This window comes from Melozone crissalis, unplaced genomic scaffold (assembly GCF_028551555.1).
Source record: "Melozone crissalis strain CALT ecotype California unplaced genomic scaffold, PUWL_Pcris_2 ptg000034l_1, whole genome shotgun sequence".
NCBI classification, from domain to species: Eukaryota; Metazoa; Chordata; class Aves; order Passeriformes; family Passerellidae; genus Melozone; species Melozone crissalis.
Window position 1 is genome coordinate 10,501,778 of NW_026535812.1, and position 24,964 is coordinate 10,526,741.

Below are 24,964 nucleotides of genomic sequence, written 5' to 3' on the forward strand. Positions count from 1 at the left end.
AATAGAGTCTACAGAGAATGATTACCTTACAAAGTTCTGTTAACTTTGGGGAAACTGTTTAACCAAGCCTTTTCAACTGATTTTTTTTTACTGCATTATTATGTTTACAGCACTGTGTGATGTTTGGACAGCAGCAGAACAACTGCCCAAAACCACCAGGTCTCTTTCACTAACCCCTAACAAACGCCATTACCTTGGCAGCTGCTCTCCTGTTATAAATTTCATGATGCCATCAGGAATCTCATGCTTAGTGCTTCCTTCTCTTCATCTCTGGATCCTGCCCACCCCCCTTTGCCAGTTCCTGAAGGAAGCTGCACATACTGGCGTCAAACAGATAAACTTCTAAACACATCAAGCAGGGCATGAGTTTCTGGGTCCTAATCACAAACACCTCGCCAGCACTGAAGGAGCGGCAACTCCATCAGCAGTAACAGATCCACAGCTCTGCCTGTTGCCAATAGCAGCTTGGCAGAGGCTCTGAGTGGCTTTTAGAAAAACCTAAATTACACAAATGCCAAAAATTCTTTGGAACTCCTGCTCGCAGTTGGAAAACAACTGATTCACAAATGAAAGGGGCATTATTGAAGAAGTCATGGTTGCAAATTAGGTGAGCCATGAACACAGAAGTTGCCATACTAAACCTTATCAATAGATTTCAGACATCTATAAAGATCTAGGATTATGGTTAGTCCCACTGATTGGTCCCATCTGCTTTTATGAAGTTGGAGAAAATTTATCTGGAAGTAAATATGCTCATTATTAAAATATATATTGATAAGTGGGAAAGGAGAATACTAATATTTTTAGTAAAATCTCCCTGTTTATTTTTCACATTACTAGTTGGTCTAACCTGACTTTGTCTTAAACAGTGAAATTGAAACCAGTTGAAAGCCTAGAAAAAATAAGCTGCCCACTAAAAGAGAAATATTAATAAGAATGGACACCCACAACTTGTCTTTATCAGTTCCATGGAAAATAACTGAACAATTTGTGGCTAAGAGTAAATAATTGTTTAGACTGATGGAGTTTTACATGCAGAAAATCAAGATAATAGCATTAATCAATATGTTTTGGTCATTATTCAGTGTTTAGAATTCTCCAATCTGAAAATCCTCAGATCTTGTTGATCTGCTAAGAAGAAAGTATAGCTAAAATTGCCGTTTCTGTAGAGCGGGCAGTGAACCTGTCAGGAGAGCTCTGGATTCAGCAGCTCCGTGTGGCTCTTGGCACGGCAGGCAGGTGGAGTTTGGTTTTCCTGGGAGCTGGCACCGAACCCCCTCCAGCGGCTCATCCTGGGATAGCAGCCATCCTCCTACCTTGGGATGCTGCTACAGGACAAACAATAGAAATAAACTATTTTTATAAAAAGCTATGCCGATTTATTATATATATCTCACACACTCTTTAGAATGCAATTCTTATTTCATATGTGTCAAAGTATTATGAGATTACATTCTGTCTTGAGAGATAAAAATATATAAAATTACTATTTTTAAAATTTTTATTTCGTTCAGAAGCTATTTAAAATCTGGCGAGTTTGTGGAATTTTGAGGAGTGAGAATTGGTGCAGGGAAAAGCCAGAGTATTTTGGCTTCCCAGAGACATCTCTTGGCTCCTGTCTTGTACATCTAATAGAACACTCAAACATTGTCACAGCAAAATTTCACATGCTTTCTTTGTATAACTTTGTATAAAGCAATAGGAAAATTGGCTCTGAGAGAATTAATAATCCCATTCTCTCTCTCTCCCGTGTCACACTGTGATGTCTTGAACCAGCAGCTCTTCACTGATGTAAAAATGAGCATGCTAAATTGCTGCTGTCTGAAGGGTTGAAACACCTTTTCCGTGAGCTTCCAGGCTTGAAACGTATAATTTAAACCAAATTAAGACTTACATCTTCTATATTTAACTAAAAAACTGAAAATGCTCCTTTCACTCTAGCTTGGCCTTCTGTATTCTGTTTCTATACCTTCAATTTTGTTTCCTTTAGTTTATTTATTTGAATTTGATCTTAAAAAAAAAAGTGAAAAAGTAATTTGATTAGATTCAGAAAAATTTAAGATATTTGTCATGTAAAGCAAGGGTGTTTTAGTCTGTCTGAATGGTTTTGTTGCATTTGACTCCCACTGTTTTCTTCCTTGATTTTCATGAAGAGAAATTGAACTGATCTTGGTTTGGAACTGATCTTGCTGTACAGCAGAAGCTGTAGGCACACAGTTTGTGGTGATTGGGATGGGGCTGGGCTGAGCCTCATCCCCAGTGGGCACAGCTGTGAGCAGCAGGTGAGCAGCACTGACAGCAATGAGCCATGGAGTGCCCAGGGGCACTGACCAACCACCAAAGGGAGCAGAGGGCACACAGGTGCAGTGCATCAACAGGAGGGGATAAAAGGCTGGGCTAAAGAACAAGAAGAGATGATTCTTGAGGCCTTCTGAAGTGGTGTGGTGTTACTCTGAATGGGTTGAATATTCCTGATGTTGTGTGATGATGCTCTGTGTATTGTGGCCGTCTCAACTGCAATGTGTGCTGTGGCACATGCTGTGACAAGCAGCCATTAAGTCTCTCAATTTTTGTTGCTAAACATAATACAGAAATATTAATAAGGAATACATATCAGCTGCCTTCTTAAACTTTTCATGCTGTCAGCTAACTTCCATACTCTACAACATCCTGAGTACTATCTTATGCTCTGATAATTCAGCCATACATACAAGCACGTGGTGCTGTGGGGCCGAGGCAGCCCAGAGATGGACCACAAAAACAGGTCAGTGTTGGCCAGGGCAGTGGATCTACCACAGCAGCAGAAAGCCAAGGGGTACTGAAAGTAATGAATGCCTCAGAAATCAGCTATCAAAAGGAGAATTCATGGATATTTGAAGAGTTTAATTATTTTAATGTTTACAGGGTGAAAAAGGCTTTCCCGGTGTTCCAGGCCCACCTGGTCAAAGAGGCTTTCCTGGTCCAGAAGGGCCTCCAGGGCCACAGGGACCAAAGGTAGGTATGTATGTGAGACAGAGAGATACACACAGAGAAACTACGGTGCTTGACAGTCACAGTTAGCTACGGCTGTGTAGACTATTCTGTTTTACAAAACCAAACCAAAACCTGTCTCAGAGCTTCCCATTTGGTAGGGATGTTGTTTGGTCATCAGCTGCAAGGGTCATTTTTACTGCATCAGAGTAGAGCTGATATGACCATGGGCTTTGTTGTCAGTTTTCCATTTGTCAGTGCTAAAGCAGCAGAGACAGTGAACATAGGTCTAGACAGATTTTTGCAGCATACCTCAATTTTTGTCTTTGTATCAATTAACATCTTGACATTTGTTGCAGAAAAGAAAGTAACAAGCTACTAATGAGACAAATACGAATGAGACAAAAAATAGATTTAAGAAAATTTGAAGGGAAACATGTTTTTTAAGGTACATCTTGGCCTGTTTAGGAAATACCTGGTTGCCCACAGTATGGAATGGCTTTATTTATTTATACAGCTGACTTTGTGTGCACATATCGGTATTGATATTGAAAATATTATGTGTATTGTTGACATTTATGTGCTCTTTCCCAATTGAAATGTACGGAAAAATATCAATTTCCATTTTTGATCTAGGGTTCTCCAGGACTTACAGGCTTAGTTGGACCCAAAGGTATCCGAGTAAGTGTTTGTATTTTAAACAAACTTACATGTATTAAATGTCAAGCTAATTGCCAACTTGGTTCAATAATTTGTGAAAATAAAAGCAAAACATTATGCCTGATTTCAAAGTATGGTTAAAATTTATGACACAGTGTATGTACTAGTATTATTTATTTTTAGAACTTTTGCCCTTTTTTGCTGCATCTTACATCCAAGGTTGTTGCTGTATGTATTTAATATTTGGCTATGCAGTGAAAAAGTCAAACTAGAATTCAACAAAAAGTTGTTTGGGTTTTTTCCCTGTGGGCAAAACCAGTGTGTGTTACCTGTGTGTAACCATTATGCTTGATTCACAGTCAGAAGAGTTAAGGAAGTAATGATTTTTTTTAATAGAATCATACTTGCATTCATAATCTTGATATGATTATAATCAAAGAAAAATTGCCTAATGAGCTTTTGTTTAATATTCATAATATTATTTCTCTTGTTTAATATCATTAGGGAGTCCCAGGAATCCCTGGATTTTCAGGTCCTCCAGGCCTTCCAGTAAGTAAAAATGAAACTGATTTAACCATTTCTCTCTTACTTCAGTCTTTAGTGCACAATTATCCTCAGCTCAATGTGCTCACTCTAGTCTCAACATCAGCATTGTCTCTGTCAATTGGCCTAGAGATAAAAATCTTGGCATCAGCAATTCTTACTCATTGTAATGATTTAAGAACCCATTGTAATCTGTCAAGTCTTGTGAAACATTGCTCCAACATAAACTCTTTCAGTGTTTCTGTAAGGCAATATGAATGTACAAAAACAAAGCTTGTGTCAATTTTGTGCTTCTTTTAGGGTGAACCAGGAACTGTTGGTCCTCCTGGGCTCCCAGGTGTTCCAGGATGCAATGGCTCAAAGGTACAAACCAAGCTGAGTGTTCTGGAGATTGCATTTGACTGTGCATGGGAACGGACAAAAAGTGATCTAAATTTCCCCCAATCTACCACTTTGAGTTGTTTTGCTTTGTGACTTTATCAGCTAGAAAAACTTGTGTCATGGGTCCAGAGAAAGGAAAAGTGCTACTTTTTTGTGCAAAATAAATACTTAAATAATACATTTTAATGGCCTTGGCTAAAAGATAAGAATAACATTTGATATTTTGACAGATAATACTTTTTTCATTAAATCCAGGAGACCTAATCAGTTTTGTCCAATGTCTCCTTTTGTTGCAATGGGTTATAAAGAAGATAGTTAATCCATTTTATTTTTCCAGTATCTAGCTTGCAGTTGGCAATTCATAAATCCTGAAAGTAATTAAGTGAAAAGGCTCAATGTTAAGTAACAGATTTACCAGGTTTTCTTTTCTCTATGAGCATTCTGAAAGGAGTCAGAATAATCCCTATTACAGAAAATCATCAATTTCTAGTGAAACTGTGAACTAATCTGAAGAGTCTAGGATAGAAGCCAAGCTGCATAAAATGCAAGAAAAATCCTCTTTTAGCAAAATACAGTGCTCATGAACTCACAGTGCACTTAGTGTGATAGCATAGAAAACTTCTGTGATCATTTGACAAAATCAGGCCAAATAATAAACCATAAAATGCATTAACAGTCGCTGTTACTGCTTGCAGGGTGACCAGGGATTTCCAGGTCCTCCAGGTCGAAGAGGTGCTCCAGGCCTTCCAGTAAGTGTGAAATTCATGTTTGTGTGCATTCCCACCACACAAAGCCAGTCCCTGAAGGAGAATAAAGCCTCATGTTAGCTCATGCACAACAGTTGAACTATATAGGTATCCCCATTTTATTAGTATGAAAACTGTGTGATAAAGAGAACAAAGTTAAATGTAATGCTTTATTGTCTACATGTTGGGCCTCAACTTCTTAGCTAGTGACTGCATTAAATTCATTGACTGGAGTTAGTTCTCATGGGATATTCATGAGAATTTACTCCTGAAAGTGTCCACAATATATTTAATAGATTGCAGTTTCAGTTCATGCCTAAGTATCTTTGAGGAATTAATGGCTTAATTAAGTCCTTAAGAACCAGGAATTAAACCCAGAACTTCTCACTCTGGGTACACTGCTTTGATCCCAGGATTTGGGGTTTTTTTCACTGTAGAAATGTGTTTGAAAGAGAGATTTTTAAACAAATTGAAAAGGAATGCTGTCTTTTTAAGTTGTAGTGGCTTCAAATCTAATAACTTATAAATACGATCTTTATTTTACCAGTTTTGCTCATTTTGCTTATTCATTTATTAAGATCAGGTTTCAAAGCTGTTCTGCCTTCAGTTGTAGAGTTGTACCTGTAAGACTGACTATTTTTAAACAATATGCTCTTTTTTCTTAAATTGAAGTCTGGCCCAATAAACACGAACCTGGCTATGTACCTTCTTCATGAAAATAAATCACCTGAAGAGCACAAAGCTTAGACACTATTTAGAGTCTTATTAGAGTGTTATTTCAGCACTTTTATTTTTCTGTTTCAATATGATTGTTCTTCTTCCTAGGGAGTTGCTGGTATCAAAGGAGAGAAGGTCAGTTTTTTGCAAGATATGACATGAAATATTTATTGGTTATCAACGATTTGTGTGTATCTTTTTTAAAGGTAGAACTATCCATAATAGTTTCCATCATTATGCACTTCTGATGTTGCTTATTTCCCTACAAACTGTATTAGAAGATTTGTTGCACTACAGAGTTCTACATAACTTTTTATGTTTCTTTTTATCTAATTGTCCAGGGATACCCTGCAGAGGGATATAGCCAAGAGTATGGTGCAAAAGGTGATCCTGGATTACCAGGAATGCCTGGTCTCCAGGTAACTCAAAATACTGGGTGCCGAGATAGATATGTATAAAAATATACAGTTATATGTATAAGCACATTCTATATAACACAAATATTTATTAAAATTGCTTGGTATTTTACATGACTTAATTGTATTATTTACTTAATAGATACAGTGTTTTTTACAACTGTCACTGATTTCTAAACCAAAATCAGTCAGGTTGCAGGCTAGTCAGATTGCAGAAAAACAGTACTTCAGGTAGGGAGGAAAACTGGTCACAGATCTATGAGTTTACCCCTACACATATAGAATAGAATAGTTCAGCTGGGAGGGACCTATAATGGCCATCAAGTCCAGCTGCTAAAATTCCCAAAGTTAAGACTGAACAGGATAGACCAGCTTAACTTCTAGAGTACTAACAAAAGAAAGAATGGTCCATATTTCAAGAATGAACATTTTCAGGGGAAGGCAGGGCTGACATTTCTTCTGACTATTGGAATAAACAGAGATCATGAAATTAAAATAAACATTTTTATTTTCTATTTTCCATTTCTTTGACAAACAACTTTAAAGTATAGGATTTATTGCATAGAATATTTGAAGGATTGAAGGCTTATTAGAGGCATTAATAGGACCATATGGATTATGAGTCCACATTTCCCAGAGGACTTGCTTACGTCCTCAACATCCTCACTTCAGTGGTTTAGTTTTAGAACAGATGTTTTCTTGTGTTTCAAAACACATGCCAGATAATGAAGCAGTGAGGAAGAATTATACTTCTGTGTTTCCCTGAGACAAGAAAAGGAAATTCAGAAGCAGAGCTGCTCCTCTGTTTCTCATTCATTGAATTTGGTGTTGTATTTTGCTCATAATCTTGCCAGGAGATTTATTCCTGTTTCTTTTTTAATATGCAGGGTGCCCAGGGTGCTCAAGGATTTCCTGGGGAACTTGGACCACAGGGCCCTCCAGGACCTTTGGTATGAATTTGTTTCACTTGTTACTTTGACCTGCAATTTCCCCTAAACCCTGTGGAATTACACAGATACAAATACTTGATTCTCTCAGACTTATTTGAGATCTAGACAGGTGTATGTAAAAACTGTGTTTTTCTGCACACATCTGATTTTTTCAGTTTATTTTGATTATTTTTATGCATGATAATTCTTATAGTTTCAGAAGCATACCTTGTCCATGTAGGCATAAATTTTAACTTTCAAATAACTATCTATTAATTCACTTTAAATACTAATATGCATAGCATTGAGAGATGCATGTGTTTGCAACTATACTGTGTAAACAATCTGTCACTCACTGACAATGGCTTGCAGTTGTAAAAGTGGAGGAAAAGTAAAAATGGGATATGAGTTCTGTGGAAGTTGGGTACTTCAAAACACCTATATCAGAGAACAAGTTTCTAAGTTTTTAGCTGAGGTGTTTGTTTTTTTTTCCTGTTTTGTAGGGCATGCCAGGAAAACCAGGACCTCCTGGACCTAAGGTAGTCACAGATTGGTAAAAAAAGGAAAACTTTTGATGTGTAACCTGAATCAACCCATGTTTAAGTGTTTGTAAAATTTTTAAAAAAATAACATTTGGGGATTTTTTTTCAGGGTCTTATGGGACTGAAAGTAATAGGAGCCAAAGGAAGGAAGGTAATTTCATAAGAAGCTTTAAACATTTTATAAATTTTGTTTCTGTTTTCTGTATTTTCTGATTTGCTATGGTGAAATGCTTGGGGAAGTAAGTCCTGTAAAAAGCAAATTTTCAGTATACATGTGGGAGGTTTTTGTTGAAAAAATGGAGACATGGCCATGTTCTCTAAGGTAAAAATACTTTGACATAAGAGCCAATGAACTAAACATCTAGACAGACGATTAGACACTGAAGAGAAGCCAGTAATTAATATTAATTGGCACATAGCATTAAATAAAAATATGTACTTTGTGTAGTGTTCCTAAATGCTTATCTAAGCAGATAAACAGTGGTAAATATGTAGCATTTGTAGTCTCACAACTTCTGTCCAATGTATTTTCAGTGTCAGCCCTTGTGATACTAGCAAAACCCCCAGGTTTTGAATAAAAATTGGATAACTTGTGTTTCATGTACTTACTTTGTATTCCATGTAATTGAAATTAAGCCAGGAATTACTACAAATGCCCACATTGTCTCTCAGCACCCAGCCTGCAGCTGCAGGACTACTGCAGTTAATCTAAATGTTCTTGCAAGAGATTAGGACATCTCACAATTATGCTAACTGACCTGCACAGATTCAGTTTTAACATTGTAATCACCATCAGGAATGTGCTAGGAGATTCCTGGGGAAAAAAAAAAAAGCCTTTAAACCTGGTTATTCATTTGCAGCAGCTCAGGTAGCCATGGAACCAACATCTTGCTTCATTATGAAAAAGTGATACATTCTTTGCTGTTCTGCTGCAAATTCATGGAAAAGCATTCCTGGGTTAAAATCACTGAAAATTGTGAATATTGTTTTGATGAGGTACACAGGAAAGATCACACTTTCCCAGTTCTCAAAGATTCTTAATGAAAAAAACTTCACTACTTAGGTTGTCAGTGAAGGACATGTGGAAGCTTGTTTTGTCTGTTAGCACCATGATTCTGTGATCTCCCTGAAACACCCAGACTGCAGTTTGGGGGATGTCACCAAAGACAGTTCATTTAATTTACCGATTGACATAAATAGAGACAAATATTGTAGTCAAGGAGATATTTTTGCTTGAATCAAAAGAGTTTTGTACCAAATAAATAGGATTAAAAATTTAAATTGTTTCCAGAAACTTTAACAGATATCAGCATATTCATTTCTGTATTATGAAAATGTCCTCTAGGGGAAGGTTAAATCTTCCACATGACTTTTTTTTACTGGAATTTAAATGGCAAACAAATATAAGTGTTAACTGAATTATTGGCTGAGTGTAATGATGGAAGAATTTTCATGATATCAAAAGTATAGTAGTAGTAATTTGAAATAACAAAACTACACTGCTTGTAACTTGCTCTATTTTTCTTTTTCTTTCAAGGGTGACACTGGGTTAACTGGACCCCCTGGGCCCCCAGGAACTGTTATTGTGACGTTAACGGGACCAGACAACATGACGGTAGTGAAATTGTTAAACGTTACATTCAGATAAGCCATCTGACTAGGCTCTCCTTTGAGAGGACATTTTCATTTTCACTGCTCTGATAACATTTCCTTTTACCCATCCTAACATTTTTCAGACTTGTTTAGTTAGATTCTAAGCTCAGAGTGTCTGTGTGGAGCCAGCTCAGCTGAGCCTGTGTGCTCATGTGCACATCTGCTCGTGCCAGTGAAATGCTTCTTGCTTACCAGTACCCCCACCTGCTGGGAATCTGAGTACATGAAGCGTAAATCACTTCTGCTTCACCAAATCCACGTGGATGTTCTGAATGGTTCTCAAAGTCACAGCTGTGTTGATCTCTGGGCCTTGGCACTGAGAATGTCAGGCTCAGAGCTACCAGAGTTTCACAAAAGCTTACAGCGTGTTCATGTACATTTTGTAGTTTTTCTCATTATTTTTACTGCAACCTGAGTGACCATGGAAAGTGTTGGAAAGACAATAAATATGAAAGGAAACAGTCTGATTCAGCTTTAAGTATTGCTTTGTGAATTAAAATTTTTGCATTGTAGCCTTATATAGAAATTAAACAGCAGTAGCTGACAGAATTGTAGGTATTCACATATTAACAGGACAAGTCTTCTATGTGTTCTTGATTCCATTTTTCTTATGGAATTTGCATCTGATCTATGGATTCAGCCAAAGTCCCTCTCCATTATATGCTGAAATAAAAGTGAGGTTTATATTTGGCACATGAGTCTAATGAGGTAATAATTAAACAATGAAATTTGGCTTTACAGTGACTTTAGATGTGGCCCAGTGGTGCTACACTGTAGTATAATCTAATCTTGCACCCACAGAGACAAGGATGCTGTAGGTAGCCACTACAATTGTGTCTGTAAGTAACTCTGGCTCCAGTGAAGCAACCAAGGTTTATTTGGGGTTGTTTCTTGTTGCCATTTGTGGGGATATTTACTGCAGTCCTTTTGCATGCAATCACAGGTAGGTTGTTTTTCCTAGCTCTATTCTGAAATGTGCAGAAACAGTTTTTTTTTCAAATATCACAGACTTAGGAGCACTGATACGAAGTTTCTGCTTATTTTTTGAGTAGAACCATCTCTGCTCAAAGAATCTTGCTGGTGACTAGAAGGATTTCCTATTTGTAGAACCAGACTGAAATGGTAAACGTGGAAAAATCCAAGACACCACAGTAAACTCTTCTTTTCTGTGTAATAGGACTTGAAAGGAGAAAAAGGAGAAAAAGGATCAAGAGGACTCCCAGGACCAATGGGGTTTACAGTAAGTGAACAAAAGTAAATCCCTTAAATCCAGATGTTCAGGCAGCATCACCTAGTAAATGCTACTCTTTAGAGCCCAGTATTTACACTAATTATTTCCACCTCTAGTGACAAGAATAGAACTAATGAGTAGAATAAAATACCTAATTATAGCATTCCAACTTTTTTTTAAAGATAAAAAATTATAAAACAAATATTTAACTTAGAAAATGTGAATTTCAGAACATGAGTATCCTCAGTGTAGTTTTGTTCCAGGGGCCAGTTGGTGATTCCCAAAGTGAAAAGGGTGACCGAGGAGAACCAGGAGCACAGGTGTGTGCAAACATTGAATACGTTTGTGCTAGTCCTTTGTGAAAAACAGTTTTGAACTCCTGTTGCTGTCCAGTTTTTGTCTTGCTGCTACTCAGAGCAAATTTGCTTAGATTCAAAAGCTCTTTCCTGCAGTAAACTAGACAAGAGCTGGAAGTCAAGTGACTGTACTTACATGAGTACTTGGACTGAAGGTCACTTAATTGTGATTATGCTTCCTTTTTTTTTTTTTTTTGGTATAAAGGTTCTGCTGTTAAAACTTAGTAAAAGAGTGCTTTGCTAGACATGTAGTGGCTTTGTAATGCAAAGGTATAAGTAGAAGAGAAAACACCATGTTTACTTAAGGCAGCAGACTTAAACCAGTATGTTCAACCAGAAGCTGTGTGGAGATATGAAGGAAGTTGCCCAAGAGTTACTTCATTAACAGCATAGTATATGAAAAAATATTTATTTAAAAAATTCATATTAAATACAACTTACCTGATTATGTCTTTTTTTGGAAGATAATTAAAGGAAAGCTATAACCTTCATTCAAATGCCTTTCAAACTTTCAGATAAAATCTGCTCTATTGTTTTATCGTTTCTCTTGTTTCTGCAAGAACCTGATTTTGCACCAAGCTTGAATGTAATATCTTCACTTTAAATTGTTTATTTTATATTTTTCCTTTGTAGGGGAAGCCTGGAAAAGAAGGTGCTCCAGGTCCACCTGGCTTACCGGTAATGAAGGAAGTTTTCTAAATGTTTTCTAAGTGATGGTCATCTGTTTATGACAATTCTGTCTTCCTGTCACAGCTTTTCTCTCATTGTGGAATGTGTTTCAAAATGTTGATTTGCATACACTGAAACATCTCCTTCATGCAGTTGGCCTTGGAGCACACCATGTCCTCACAAATTTATGTGCATGAGAAAGAGGCTCTGTTCACAGATGTCATTGCTTCTATGTCAAATAAAAGACCTGTTGCTTGCTGCTGACTGGCTTATGAGTTTGAGACTCCAAGTTAAGCAAAATTCTACTGAGGTTTTTCTGCTTAGTCACATTGAAATTTTTGCAAAAGAGTTATACCTTCCCTTTAACTTAAATTGAGAAGATAAATGAATAGTTTTTAATCACTAAGATCAAAAACATTGTTTTAAAAAGAAAAGTTATTGTCAGGGTCATGGCTGTCTTGGCCTGGAACAAGATGCCTGATAGCTATTAGACTGTAATTTTGTCAACATATAGTTCTTAAAGTATGCCATTTTAGAAGCAAAATAGTCTAATTTGTGTACTAATTTAAAACTTGGAGTTGTTCAAATGTGTTTGAAATACTGTATTCAATTGGTTAAGTATCAGTTCTTTTTACTTCAGCTCTACTTTCACAACATCATAAGAGTTGCAGCGACCTTATAAATATCTTACCAAAATTCTTACTGCCAGAATAGTCCATTGCACATGTATCTTACTATAACATCACCTTTGTCATGCTAAAATGACCTTCACAGGCAGTCTAAACACATTCCTGTCTGACAAAGAACACTGGATCACAGACCACAAAGCTCTACTGCCTCAGCTAACAAAAAGAAAATTTTGTCATTGCTCTGTTCCTATTTCAGCTTTACTCACTAGTAGTTCATTCAACTGCATGAGTCTCCAAGGAGTCCCTCTCCCTTACCTTGAGAGGGACCCCTTGCAGAGAGCCTTAGCCTGCACTGTTGTCCCTCCTGGTGCTGCTGACACCTCTTGAGATCAGCACCATCCCACAGACTGAGCGAGTTCTGGGCGAGGGTGTAGAATGGGAGAGTCTTGCATTGTGCTCAGTCTCTCCCCTTCAGAAATAATTTGCAGTGGGAGAACAGATCAGAGACTCCTGCACTTGTGCCATGCAGAGCACCTTCCCTTGAGATTGTTAGTAATAAATGCAGGTTTGGATGGGACACTTGCAGCTTTTCCTACAGACATGGAGCTGTTCCTCAAACTGGGTCTTTCACTGCAGTTTCTTCTCCCAAGCAAGTTGCATCACTATGAAAGATTAAAGCCTTACATTTTAGATCTTACTGTTGTCAGTGCTAAAAGATTATAAAATTATAATATTATATCCTTATAAAATTGTGTACTGTCACCTGCAGGGACAAAAGGGTGAACAGGGCAAGCCAGGACTGGCTGGAAGGCAAGGAGCTAAGGTATTGTCCAATTGTTCTGTTATTGCTTTTGAGGATGAGGTTAAGATATGTTTGGAGATTATTATTTATTGCTGTGTATATAATATGTCTCACTTGGCCTAAGAGATGACAAATAAGAGTATCATGGAATAGGGAATGGATCAGCTGCAACAAACCATGTGTTTGAACTGGTGTCCATCTGTCTGCTGATGAGTCCTGTAGGTTTTGGTGTATGCAGCTGCATAGCTTTGTAAGGAACAGACTGGTCAGGAACAGTTGGTTTTCTTGAAGTTTTGAGCAATATACTGAAGTAACAGTGGGCAAATGTGATTCCATATATTGTTTTTAATTAAAAAAAACTATCTCTGTTCTCTGATGAAGGGGATGAAAGGAAACCCTGGTCCACCTGGAGCTTGTGGTCGAGTAAGTATAAATTACCTTCATATATCATTTTTCTAAACCCTTATAATAACAAAAATCCAAATCGTTTGCATGAGGCAATAATGGATGTCCTGTGATGCTCTAACCAGGCATGGCTTTCTCAAAGTACTGATATTGCTGTGATTCTCACACAGATGAGATAATCTTTCATATGGAATTGCATACAGTATCTGTGCCTTGTTAGACCTCACCTGGATCCAGTAATTTTGGCAGAAGATTGGACTGTCAAAGAACAGCTACAAAAATTGACAGGAGTTAATATTTACATCAATTTCTAATCACTTCCAGAACAGGAAGCCTTAATTTTAAAATCCTAAGAACACTTTTTCAAGAAAGCAAGTTGGTGTGAGTAGTTTCCCTGTCTAGTCATGCTGTCTCCCTACTGGCTTTCCTAAAGGCCCCATGTGCACCCAATAGAAACCTTCTGCCTAAATTGTTCAGAAGAAATAGCTTTGTAAAAAGCTGAAGTGTTTGTGATATTGATGGAGTACTAAAAAAACACTGCTGCTAATAACAATTTTGATTTTGTTTCTGGTTGCTTGTAATTAGTAAGATCTTGTGGTGTCAGAACATCAAAATTACAAATGAGATCAAAACATTGCTTTAATCAAGTGTTCAGTGTGAGGTACTGTGCTTCTCTCTTAATTCTTACAACTCTTTCTTTTCTTGCCACCTTTCTCCTGAGACGGAGTATTACGATTATGTTGTTGGTGAAAAGGGGGATGAGGGACCCCCTGGACCTCCAGGACCAAAAGGTCAACGTGGCATGCCTGGTGAGTGGGATATCAAAATTACAATCCTCTAGTAAAAACAGTCCACTCAAAGAGCTTATTGCAGACTACATCTTCAGCAACCTTCTGCCTTTACAAGAGTATTTCCTAGACTCACATGTAATTGCTGACTTGAAATATATCCTGAGACTGATTTTTAGCATTATTTACCCTTAAAAATAATTACCAGTATGGAATAGTTGCATGAGTGGTAGATGCCTGCTCAGGCAAGACCAGATTCTTATTTTAAATTTTAACCTTAAAATGCAAAAGATTAAAGTTTGTATTCAATGCTATTGAACAGTGACTTCATAGAGTATAGATTGGTTTTACTCAAGTTTTTAATACCTTGCTTTTGCAGGGCCACAGGGTCCTCCTGGAGCTGCTGGTAGACCAGGTATTTGCAATAATAAAATACATTGTTCTTCCTGTCTGTTACACTGAATCAGCTTTGTCAAATATTAATTTCAGGTGACTTTAAAAATATCTCTAAGTGCTAAAAAATTATCACTCAAGCTTTGGTGGGTCAAGTACTCAGATAATTTTTAAATGTCTGTAGATTCCCCCTTTGATTAATATATTTCAAGATAAAAAATATCTGTGAGATGAACTTGGTGTTTTTACCACTCATTCTATTGAGTGCTTAGCTTTAAAATGCCATTTCTTCTTTAACTCTTTTTTTTTTTATTATTTTTTCCCTTTGGTTAGGTGTGTCAAGACCTGGTATGAGAGGTCCCCCAGGATTTCCTGGGCCAAAAGGAGCAAAAGGACAGAAAGGACAAACTGGCTTGTGTATTGTAGGCCCTCCAGGACTGCCTGGTATTACTGGCAGGCCTGGTTCTGTTGGATTGCCAGGTCCTCCAGGAGAACCAGGTACTTCTAGTTGCAGGTGTTTTGGATTTTTCCAGGTAGCTCTCTCTTTAAATGAATTGCTGAATATCTCGAGTTGGAAGGGACCCATAGGGATCAGAATACTGTTTCTAGCTCATCCCTTCAACATTTTTCTCCCTTAGCAACTAGAGAATTGTCTGAATAATCTGTGATGTAATGGTGAAATACTCATTTCATTAACAGGTAGAGTAACATTTGGAACTGGTCTGCCAGGACTTCCTGGAGAGCCAGGGTGTACAGGACCTCCAGGACCTCCAGGAGATACTGGCATGAGAGGTCAGTTTCAGATAACTTCACTCAGAAGTAGAAGTAGGTACAATCTAGTGATCCTCATGGATTCTCATTAGATTTTTTAAAATGTAATTTACCTTTTAAGATAATTTGCTGACTTCAGAGTTTTAAGAACATTTATTAGGGTTAGTGAAATGTCTTCCTCCCCTTACATCAACTGAAAGAGCAGTGATGTGCCAGTGCTGCACAGTTGTACAGAACTGTCTTCCCTGGAACAAGCTGTTACTACAGACTGGTAGAGCTTTGTACTCTGTTATGTTCTTGCTGACATTTCATCTCTGATGCTGCAACTTCACCCACTGAGCTGCTGAATCTCTTTGCCCTTTGCTTGTCATGAGAATAATCCTGAGTGTTGCAGAGCTCTGTTACTTGGAAGCATATGTCCCTTACGTACTCTTAGAATCTGACTTATCACTAAAGTGACTGTATCCAAATTGTTTGCTAAAACTTAACTTGAAAAAATCAAGAAATTTAAACCACATGTTTCTGACCCATCAATTAATTGCAGTCAGTTCTGATTGACTTTCTGACCACAGGTAATTTAGTACTGTGTTAGAAGTGATCTTCCAACAAAATTAAGGCCATGATTCTACCACTCCTGGCCAAAAAGTGTTAGCTATAACAAAGTAAGTAGCGCAGTAGTTAACCTTGAAAATGACTTGCTGTGGAGCAACTAATGATTTATTTTCATTCTAGGTGATGATGCTCGTGTGTGTACTGATTGTAGCTACATTCCGGGAATGCCTGGTCTTCCTGGTTCTCCTGGGCCTCGTGGTCAGGATGGCATGCCTGGTAAATTTTCTTGTTCCTAACAGGATAGTAGGAGTACAAATGATTTTGTTTTTAACATGAGAATCAGGTGTGGGCATGTCTGCAGCCTGCAGTCCTTGAACTAGCCCTGAGGTGAGTGTGACAGCCTGGGGCAGCTCGCTCTGCTGACATCAGCACAAGCCCTGAAAGATTGGAACTCACAGTGCTGATGGGCTTTAGGTGCAGCCTGAAGCCAGCTCAGTCTATGATGAGTAGTCAGTGTAATAACAGAAACATTGAATACTGGGTGCAGTTATTGGAGCTTGTCAAAATCCATGTCCTTGTTTTCATTTTTCTTTACAAAATATACTGATTCTTTTGCAGGTAGAGAAGGAACAGCAGGTCCAAAAGGTTCTCCAGGTTCTCCAGGAACACCAGGGCTTCCAGGGGCTCAAGTAAGACTGGTTGTTCAGATTAACATTCGTTAATATTCGTTGTGGTGGTTGCTGTACAGATGCAGAATGAGTCTGCTAACAGGCTTTGCAGGCTTTTTGAACCCCTCAGAGTTCATGAGCCCAAGATCACTTGAGCCCAGTGTGCTTTCAGCAGGGATAGTGTACCGACTTTGTAACCTGGGGGGTGGAGAAGGAAGAGAGGGAAGTTAACTATGAGCAGAGCCAACTATGGCATTTAGAGTGTCCCTGGGGAAATATTCCAATGTGGAAGAGAAATCTCTAGTGAGTGCAGCACTAAAGTCCTTCTTTTTGTGCCATGGTTTTACTCATTCATTTATGCTACATTATTCCTGTTTGTAGTAGCATAAATGAAATGGTAGTCTTGTCAAAAGAAGTAAAAGCAGGAGAAAAAGAAGAGACAAAACCCCCCCAAACCCTATTCATTGAAGTATGCTATTACAGAGAATAAAAATTAGAATTGGGAGAACCCCTCTGAGGTATTTAATTCTAAAAAAAAAAAAGAAAACTTGGAAACAAATGTCATACATCTAGCACTGAAATTCTTTTGATGACTCCATCCTAGGGACCTCCAGGTTTCAGAGGAGATCAAGGCCGTAAAGGATCAAAAGGTGAGCCAAGATATGTACATCCAGAAGGGCCAAAAGGTGAGCAAGGAGATCCAGGAGCCAGGGGAGAAAAAGGAAGAAGAGGTTCAAGTGGATTTCTGGGAAGACCTGGCTCTAAAGGATCCAAAGGTTCTAAAGGTGAAGAGGTGGGTATGCACTTTTTGCAATTAATATGGAACTCATGGAAACCTAAGTCTGTATTTTATTTTGTACAACAATCTCTTTAATCCACACAGATATTCCATCTGAATATCCCCTACCTGACTGAGGGTACTGTCCTCAACTCTAATAACCAATATGCATGAAAGAATGAGAGGAAATATTCTGATGTAATAGCAGAGAGAGATGAGACCAGTATAAGTACAAATTGCTGAAAAACCTCAGCAGTCTAGTGAGATTTTAGTTTGGATATTGATACTTGAGCATTTTTTTGGATTTCAGTGATGAATAAAATCTTTTTAGAAAGCATTTTCCTGACTAATTATAATGCTTAATAATTCAAGTACTTCCTGTTCAGTCTTCAAGAATTAATCTTCAGTAAGAACTGACCATAAAACTAGAATTGTTAGGAAAGAGCTCAGCAGAAAAAACCCTAATAATTACTGTTGTGTTATGTTGGCTGAGAAACTGTTAACGTGATTCAGATATAAATGTCTCTAAACGTGAATCCACAGAATTCAAGGAGAATCAGAGCTGATGTGGGTTTGGATTTTGGCTAAATGTGTTTTAAAACAGAAGAAAAGTGTACAGTGAAACACCACAGTGATTGGAAAAAAGTCAGGCAATTGTATTTATTTGTAGTATTTCACTCTTAATAGCCATCTCTTTGTAACCATTGAAATTCAAATTTATATTCATTTAATCACAAGTAAATCAGAGGAATTTTTTTCTGAAATTATCAGAGTGACACTAGTAAAATAATACAAAATTATAGTCAGAGAAATTGGAATTTTGTTAAGAAAGCTGGGGTGGAAAGCAAGTAATTCTTGGTATACATGTCTAACCATTAGGGATTGGCTGGATCAAAAGGAGATAGAGGACTACCTGGATTGCCTGGTGGAATTGGGCTTCCTGGAGAAATGGGGCTTCCTGGACTGGCAGGTTATGGACCACAAGGAGTAAGAGGTTTTAAAGGCTCTAAAGGAATACCTGGACCACCTGGATTACCTGGAGAAGCAGGTTAGTAACTTTGCTATTTTACTGCATTTTACCTATGTTAGGGAGTACTAGATTAAAATTGGAGAGATAGATTGAAATCAAGGACATAATTTACTAATTTTGGAACACAAAAGGCATGCCAACACACCTATTTTACTGAATTTTACCTATGTTAAGGAGAACTTGATTAAAACTGGAGAGATAGATTGGAATAAAAGAAATAATTTACTAATTTGGGAACACAGCTACAAAAACCCAGAGCTCCAGACACGGCAGCTAAAACAGACATGCCAAGGGGAGAAAAGACCAGCCACAGCATGGCTCCCTCCCCATTTCAACTTGCCACCAGCCTCACCCCCATATGCCTTTTACTCCCTTTCCTAGGATTATGCCTAGAGCTAGCATTCCCAAAACCACAAAGCCCAGAGCTCCAGGCACACTGCAGCTGTGAAAGGCATCCCAAGGGGAACACAAAACTGCCAAGACATGGCTTGCTCCACAGCTTCTTTTTTGGAACCAGCCCTTGCTCAAGGCTGCTTTGAATGTGAATCATGGGAAACCACTCCTTGCCATGGGACTTCTAGAACATTGTCCCCACTTCGGGTTCCACCGAAGATCATAGAAAAATCTTGGGATGATAAGATAATTTAGGTTTGAAGGACTTTGTGCAGCCTGAACTTCTTCATGTCAGCACTGAGACAGCTCTGAGATCAGACCAATTTACTGAAGGCATTATCCACTTAGTCCTTGAAAACCTCAAAGGGCAGAGACAGCACATTATCTCTAGGCAATGTGTTCTAGGGCTTGGCTGACCTCTCTGTGGAAACAATAACTAATCAAGTATCCAGCCAGTCGTCACCATTAGTGTAATGGTCAGCAGGTTAAATGTAAAGGGCATAAATATTTTTGAGTGCTGCAAACATACCAGTGGAAGAACTCAGCTGCATGGCTGAGTTTGCTTAAAGGTAATGCCCATTGAGCCTTTATGACATGGAGTTGAAGATTTAAGTACTTGTCAGTTGTATCATTTTCCTGGTGGCTTTTTGCTTCGTTTTCTGCATCTCCCCTAGACTACAAGAGGGCTGAGTGGAAGACTGCAGGTGTCAATAAAATTATTTTACTTAATGAAGTCAGGATGTGAAGGCTTTTCAAAAATCTGTTGGAGTTTCAGAAATATGGCAACTGTAGATGAATACATTTTTAGCCAAGTAGATGGATCACTCATATTTTTAAAGGCTTGGGGCTACCAAACTATATGCATTTGTAATATTTTATAATGTATTTGCTGAAGGTCTGAAAGGAGAGACCAGTAGGGCAACTCCATTACCTGCATTGCCAGGACCTCAGGGACCACATGGTTTACCCGGACCCCCAGGAGTGCCTGGTGAGTGCAGCACTACATCAGTGGAACAGTTAAAATCAGAGATTGGTTAACTGTAAGGCATCTTTGCTTGGGTTTTGTAGAACAGTAGTCCTTAAAACTGTCCTGAACAGCACAGGAAGTTTTTTTACAGTTTTATGGTATTTTGTTTTTATAGTTGCTTCTGTTTCAAGCTTCACCCCTGTAAAGTGTGTTTGGAACCTTTCAAGAAGTGGAAGATTCATGTCTGCATGTAGCTGTCTCTAGGAGTCTGGAATTTGGCCAGATTGCATAAAAACTTACAGACACATAAATGCTTTGACACTGTGAATGCAATTAGCACTTTAAGTGTGAAAACCTGTAGTGGAGAAATAGTGTCTAAATTCTAATATAATCTAAAGCTGTGTCCTTATTAATAATGGTAAATTATAACACACATAATCTTACAAGTTGATGTTCTGTGGTAAGATAATTCACAGTTTATTTATTTTCTTTGGGCAGGTAGGGTTGGAGCAAGAGGTCAGCCAGGTGATCCAGGACATTCAGGGCCAACAGGTGACACAGGCTTTCCAGGGCTTGGGTTTCCTGGGAACCCAGGTCCAAAAGGTAAAATACTCTTTTTGATCTTAAAAAAAAAAGGCAAAACCAAAAGTAAAAAATTAAGTACACCTTAAAATAATTAGCAAGTTAAAAAAAGAAAATCAATGAACAAACAGATATGTGTTTTTAGCAGTCTTGTGATTTACTGCCTCAAGTCTTAGAAATGGCAAGTTTAAAATATTTTAATGTATTTCAGAGTATGAAATATCAAAGCTGACAGTAGGGAAATACTTTTAAAGACATTGATGCTTGCTGGAATACTGCCCAAACAGGTGCAGCTATCTCATCTGAGTGCTATACTTAATGCTATACTTATGTATAAGTGCTTACTTATACTTAACAGATGGATTCTCTTTACCTAGATATGTGTTACAGAGACAGAGTTGTATAAGTGTCAAAGTACTTTATTTTTAATCAATTTTGGTTATGTGCAATGCAATATCTGCCCTGATATGCAGGTAATAGAAAGCATTTTCAGTACTTTAAATTTAGCCATTCCTCATGCAAAGTTGTAACTCCCCTTGAACCCTAGAAATACTGGGAAATTCTCATAATCCTGTAAGGACATAAGTTAACAAAAAAATCTCAGATACTGAAACTTGTACCAAGCTGCTTGCTAAAGAGAAAAGCAGGGAACTAACATCAGAATGGCTTTATTTGGAAAAAAAAATGGTGACATACTTCAAGTCAGTGAATTAACAAGCAGTGTTTCAGTCAATTTTGTGTGAATATGTAAGGAACAAGATGCTGTGTGTCACATTAGCTCTGAAATCAAGATCCTCCCTTCAGCTCATGTAAGCTGCATTAGTGTCAGAGGCTCATAAATGCACACATGCAAGGACCCTTTTGTAAAATAAAGCATCTGTACTGCCATTTAATTCCTTTTGCAGGAGATAAAGGACTTGCAGGAGGCAGAGGGCCACCAGGTTGTGAAGGAAAGATTGGAGATCCAGGCCGAGCTGGAAACCTAGGACAACCAGGACAAAAGGTTTGGTTAGAAATACAGAACAAACTTTTCCATAGGCCCCATTCATTCAACTTTACACTGAGCAAATAAATTAGAAATTGTAAGGAATATGGGAATTCCTTCATTTTTTGACTAATCATGCACAAAGTATGAAATTAAATTCTTTCTATAAAAAGAGGCTCAAACCAAAATTTTTGATCCAAATACAAGATTTCAGAATTCCAGGTGTTTGGGATGTTTTCCTACTTCAGCTTTCAGGCCACAAGGAGGATATTGCATTGCTTAAAGCAAAAAAATTAAGGAGACAGCTGCTGAAAAGAAGCCTGTTCAGAAATCCAATTAAGCATATATTTGATGGAGGTAATTGCCAAGCAAGTATGTATCTCATGTAAGCAAGTGCTCTGTTAAATTGAAGCATGGAGAAAGAAGGTTGGAGGTAATACTGCACCCAGTCTTGCTGATTAACAGAAGCTAATCTACTGATTCTTGACTAGTCTGTAATTAGGATTCAATTTTTGAACAAAGTAATAACACCTAAATTATTTGAACATATGGCATTTCTTTGTCTGTTTGTACCAGTATGTCATTCTTTTGTGTTTTTCTGACATGACAAAGGAAGGCAGTTGAGGTTGTGAATTTTTTGTCATTTTTTAATCTGTACTTGATGCAACAGAGCATCTGGATGTGAAGTGGCCTCTGTGGTCCAAGTATATCATTAGTGATTGGTATAAGCTCAGGTCTACGGATCTGCTTTATGAACATATTGATTTGCTGGTACTCAAAACAACCAGAAGTTCAGTCAGCTAAAAAACCCTACTAATTCAAAGTTTCCAGTCAGGGAATGCACTTGGGACACTTGTGATAAAAGCAGTCTTCATGGACAAGAATGTTCAAAAGAATGATTTGAAAAAACCCCAATGACTGACTGAGTATCTTGAGGCATATCTGGGTACCAACCTTCATCATTCAAATAAATAATTTGATATATTTATAATTTTTTAAATATAAAAATAAAGGAAAAGTTATACTTGCACAAACTTCACCCTCATTTTCAGATAGATGTTCAAAGCCATTCACAGCTGCAGAAGGCATCTCAATGCAGTAAAGACTAAATGGAGGGAAGTGTCTTGCATTGCTGAGTAGCAACTTTTTAGGGCTAGGAGACAAAGTTTAAAAGCTGTCTAGATTAATTACTCAGCTAGCTAATAAGGAATGTCCAGTGGTTTGCTGAATTGAAGCCACTAGAAATTATAGTGTGAAAGATCCAAAGGGAATTAAGAGAATTACCCTAATAAAATAAGGTCATTATTACTCCAGTGGAGAAAATATTTTGGCAGATTTTCAAAGCAGAGAGGATTGTTTATACTTCTCTCTGTGTTGCAGGGTGAGCCAGGCATGATTATTCCTGGAGAGCCAGGCAGAATGGGTTCACCAGGAGGTCTCGGCAGTCCTGGCTCAAAAGGTGAAGTTGGACTTCCAGGACTCCCAGGCCTACCAGGGCATCCTGGGCATGATGGTGATGATGGCCTAAGAGGTAATGTTGCCAGAGAAGCTCAGGGAGCACGGCATGTTAAATCAAGTCAAACAAGGCTCACTAAAAGTCTAAAACTTACTTTGGCTGTGAATCCACTGTCATGTGTTTTAGGAGATCGTGGCTCACCTGGAGCTCCTGGAGACCCGGGTTTTCCAGGGAAACCTGCTGAATGTCTTATTGGCCTGCCAGGTTTGCCAGGTGGCCAGGGAGCTGCAGGCCCACCAGGTAGGACTCTCTGATCCAAAAATGCCATTTGACTGGGTGAGTCTGGATTTTGTTTCTGCCTTCCAATGGCCCTAGGGAGCTGAAGTTGTTTCTGGATATTGGTTATGGAATAGTATGCAAGAAAATATGAGTCCATTTAAAAGATGCTCTTTCTGTAGATGGGAGGAAGCACAGGCACTGATGAAGAGGGATTAAGATCCAGATTCCATTGGCCAGTATAAAGAGTAATCGCAAACTGACCCAAATTCCCAGTAAAACAGATAGATACTTCAGACATGTCTCCCCTGTGGGACTGAACTTAGATTCTGTGGTGCAATGGGATTGATAAAGAAATAAGTGAAAGGAAGAGCTCAGCTAGGTAGGAAAAGAATTTAGGGTGCCAAAAGTACCTGCCTGTACTGCATATGTTTTTCTTTTCAAAAAAACCACACTCAGATATACAACACATTCCTTCTCCTAAATACAATCTCAAAAGGATTTAAAAAAATAAAATTTTATAAGGAATGAATGCAAAATTGATGGGGTTTTCATATTTGAGTTTTTCTTCTTTTTCTGGGAAAGAACAGATTTGTCTACTCTCACTTTTTTTTTCTTCTTTTCAAAAATCCCAATTTACAGCCCTTATAAGATTGTCTGAATGTATTTGTTGCCTTACAGATCTCATGTTTAGCCTCAAACAGACAGAGTTCAAGAAGAATTTCATGCTATGATGTAAAGACAGAGATGAAGGTTTGTTTTTCAGACAGATCTACCATACTACACTGTCCTTCACTTTTCTTAGGAGGAAGAGGTTTACAAGGTTCAAAAGGAAACCCAGGTGCTCCTGGTTTGAGTATCCCAGGAACCTATGGAAGGCCTGGGGAGCCTGGATTAATTGGTCTTCAGGGAAAAACAGGATTACCTGGTCCCAGGGGACAATCTGGAAGGCCAGGAATCTCTGGTTTGCCAGGTAAGGTTTCCTCAAGTATTTGTTTTGATGTAGCAACTGAGTCTTTGCAGAAAGGTGTTTTGCAAAAAGGTCATGTTTTTCCAGACTGAAGATGCTGAAATATTTTTCCATCAATACCTTTCATTTATCTTTGAGATTTTTATGAAAAAATGAATAAATCATTCTTCCTTAAAAGATGAGCATATCTTGAAGCTCTCTTGACACAGTGTGGAATTTTCTATAATAGTCTTCTGAGAACAGTGTTTTATCTAGTTTTTGTCAAGGAATGTCCTTGCAGTGGGACATGAAATATTTAATGATCAAAGCAACTCCCCCAGCACAATGGAATTGCAAAGTGTTTAGCTCTTACTCAGCATCCCTTTTCAAATAGTTTATAATGCCAGTTTCTTTTTCATATAAGCTCAGATCTAGAGTCAGATAGAGTTGAGTCAGATCAAGCTCTGTCACTAACCAGAGCTAACTTTAAGTAAGTTAAGTGGTCCCTGTAGGGTTGGTTTGGTTTTTTTCTTTCAGAAATCTGTAGAAATTTGTTTTGAAGAATAAAATATGTCAATCATATAATGTTTCTTATTTCTAAAAAAGATTTTTCTTTAATATCAAATCATTACACTGTGGGAAAGAGATGGCACATGCCTTTTTATATTGAGAATCTGTAAATCTTTTGATAAACATGTAACACTTGACTCAGTTATGCAAACATGGA

General features: G+C 38.0%; 1 protein-coding gene across 1 annotated transcript in view; it reads left to right on the plus strand.

The window, feature by feature from the left end:
• Nucleotides 1-24,964, plus strand: part of COL4A3 (collagen type IV alpha 3 chain) — a 51,935-nt gene that overhangs the window by 11,141 nt on the left and 15,830 nt on the right. Inside the window, exons 3-32 of the mRNA XM_054282670.1 lie at nt 2,905-2,994; nt 3,607-3,651; nt 4,135-4,179; nt 4,474-4,536; nt 5,250-5,303; nt 6,126-6,152; nt 6,359-6,436; nt 7,321-7,383; nt 7,866-7,901; nt 8,014-8,055; nt 9,442-9,519; nt 10,735-10,797; nt 11,052-11,108; nt 11,778-11,822; nt 13,212-13,265; nt 13,626-13,667; nt 14,371-14,458; nt 14,817-14,852; nt 15,164-15,328; nt 15,530-15,622; nt 16,334-16,429; nt 16,772-16,842; nt 17,426-17,614; nt 18,479-18,647; nt 19,918-20,010; nt 20,488-20,592; nt 21,477-21,574; nt 22,937-23,087; nt 23,199-23,312; nt 24,094-24,261. Coding sequence (XP_054138645.1) covers nt 2,905-2,994; nt 3,607-3,651; nt 4,135-4,179; nt 4,474-4,536; nt 5,250-5,303; nt 6,126-6,152; nt 6,359-6,436; nt 7,321-7,383; nt 7,866-7,901; nt 8,014-8,055; nt 9,442-9,519; nt 10,735-10,797; nt 11,052-11,108; nt 11,778-11,822; nt 13,212-13,265; nt 13,626-13,667; nt 14,371-14,458; nt 14,817-14,852; nt 15,164-15,328; nt 15,530-15,622; nt 16,334-16,429; nt 16,772-16,842; nt 17,426-17,614; nt 18,479-18,647; nt 19,918-20,010; nt 20,488-20,592; nt 21,477-21,574; nt 22,937-23,087; nt 23,199-23,312; nt 24,094-24,261 — 2,518 coding nt within the window. The remainder of the gene's footprint in view (nt 1-2,904; nt 2,995-3,606; nt 3,652-4,134; nt 4,180-4,473; nt 4,537-5,249; nt 5,304-6,125; nt 6,153-6,358; nt 6,437-7,320; nt 7,384-7,865; nt 7,902-8,013; nt 8,056-9,441; nt 9,520-10,734; nt 10,798-11,051; nt 11,109-11,777; nt 11,823-13,211; nt 13,266-13,625; nt 13,668-14,370; nt 14,459-14,816; nt 14,853-15,163; nt 15,329-15,529; nt 15,623-16,333; nt 16,430-16,771; nt 16,843-17,425; nt 17,615-18,478; nt 18,648-19,917; nt 20,011-20,487; nt 20,593-21,476; nt 21,575-22,936; nt 23,088-23,198; nt 23,313-24,093; nt 24,262-24,964) is intronic.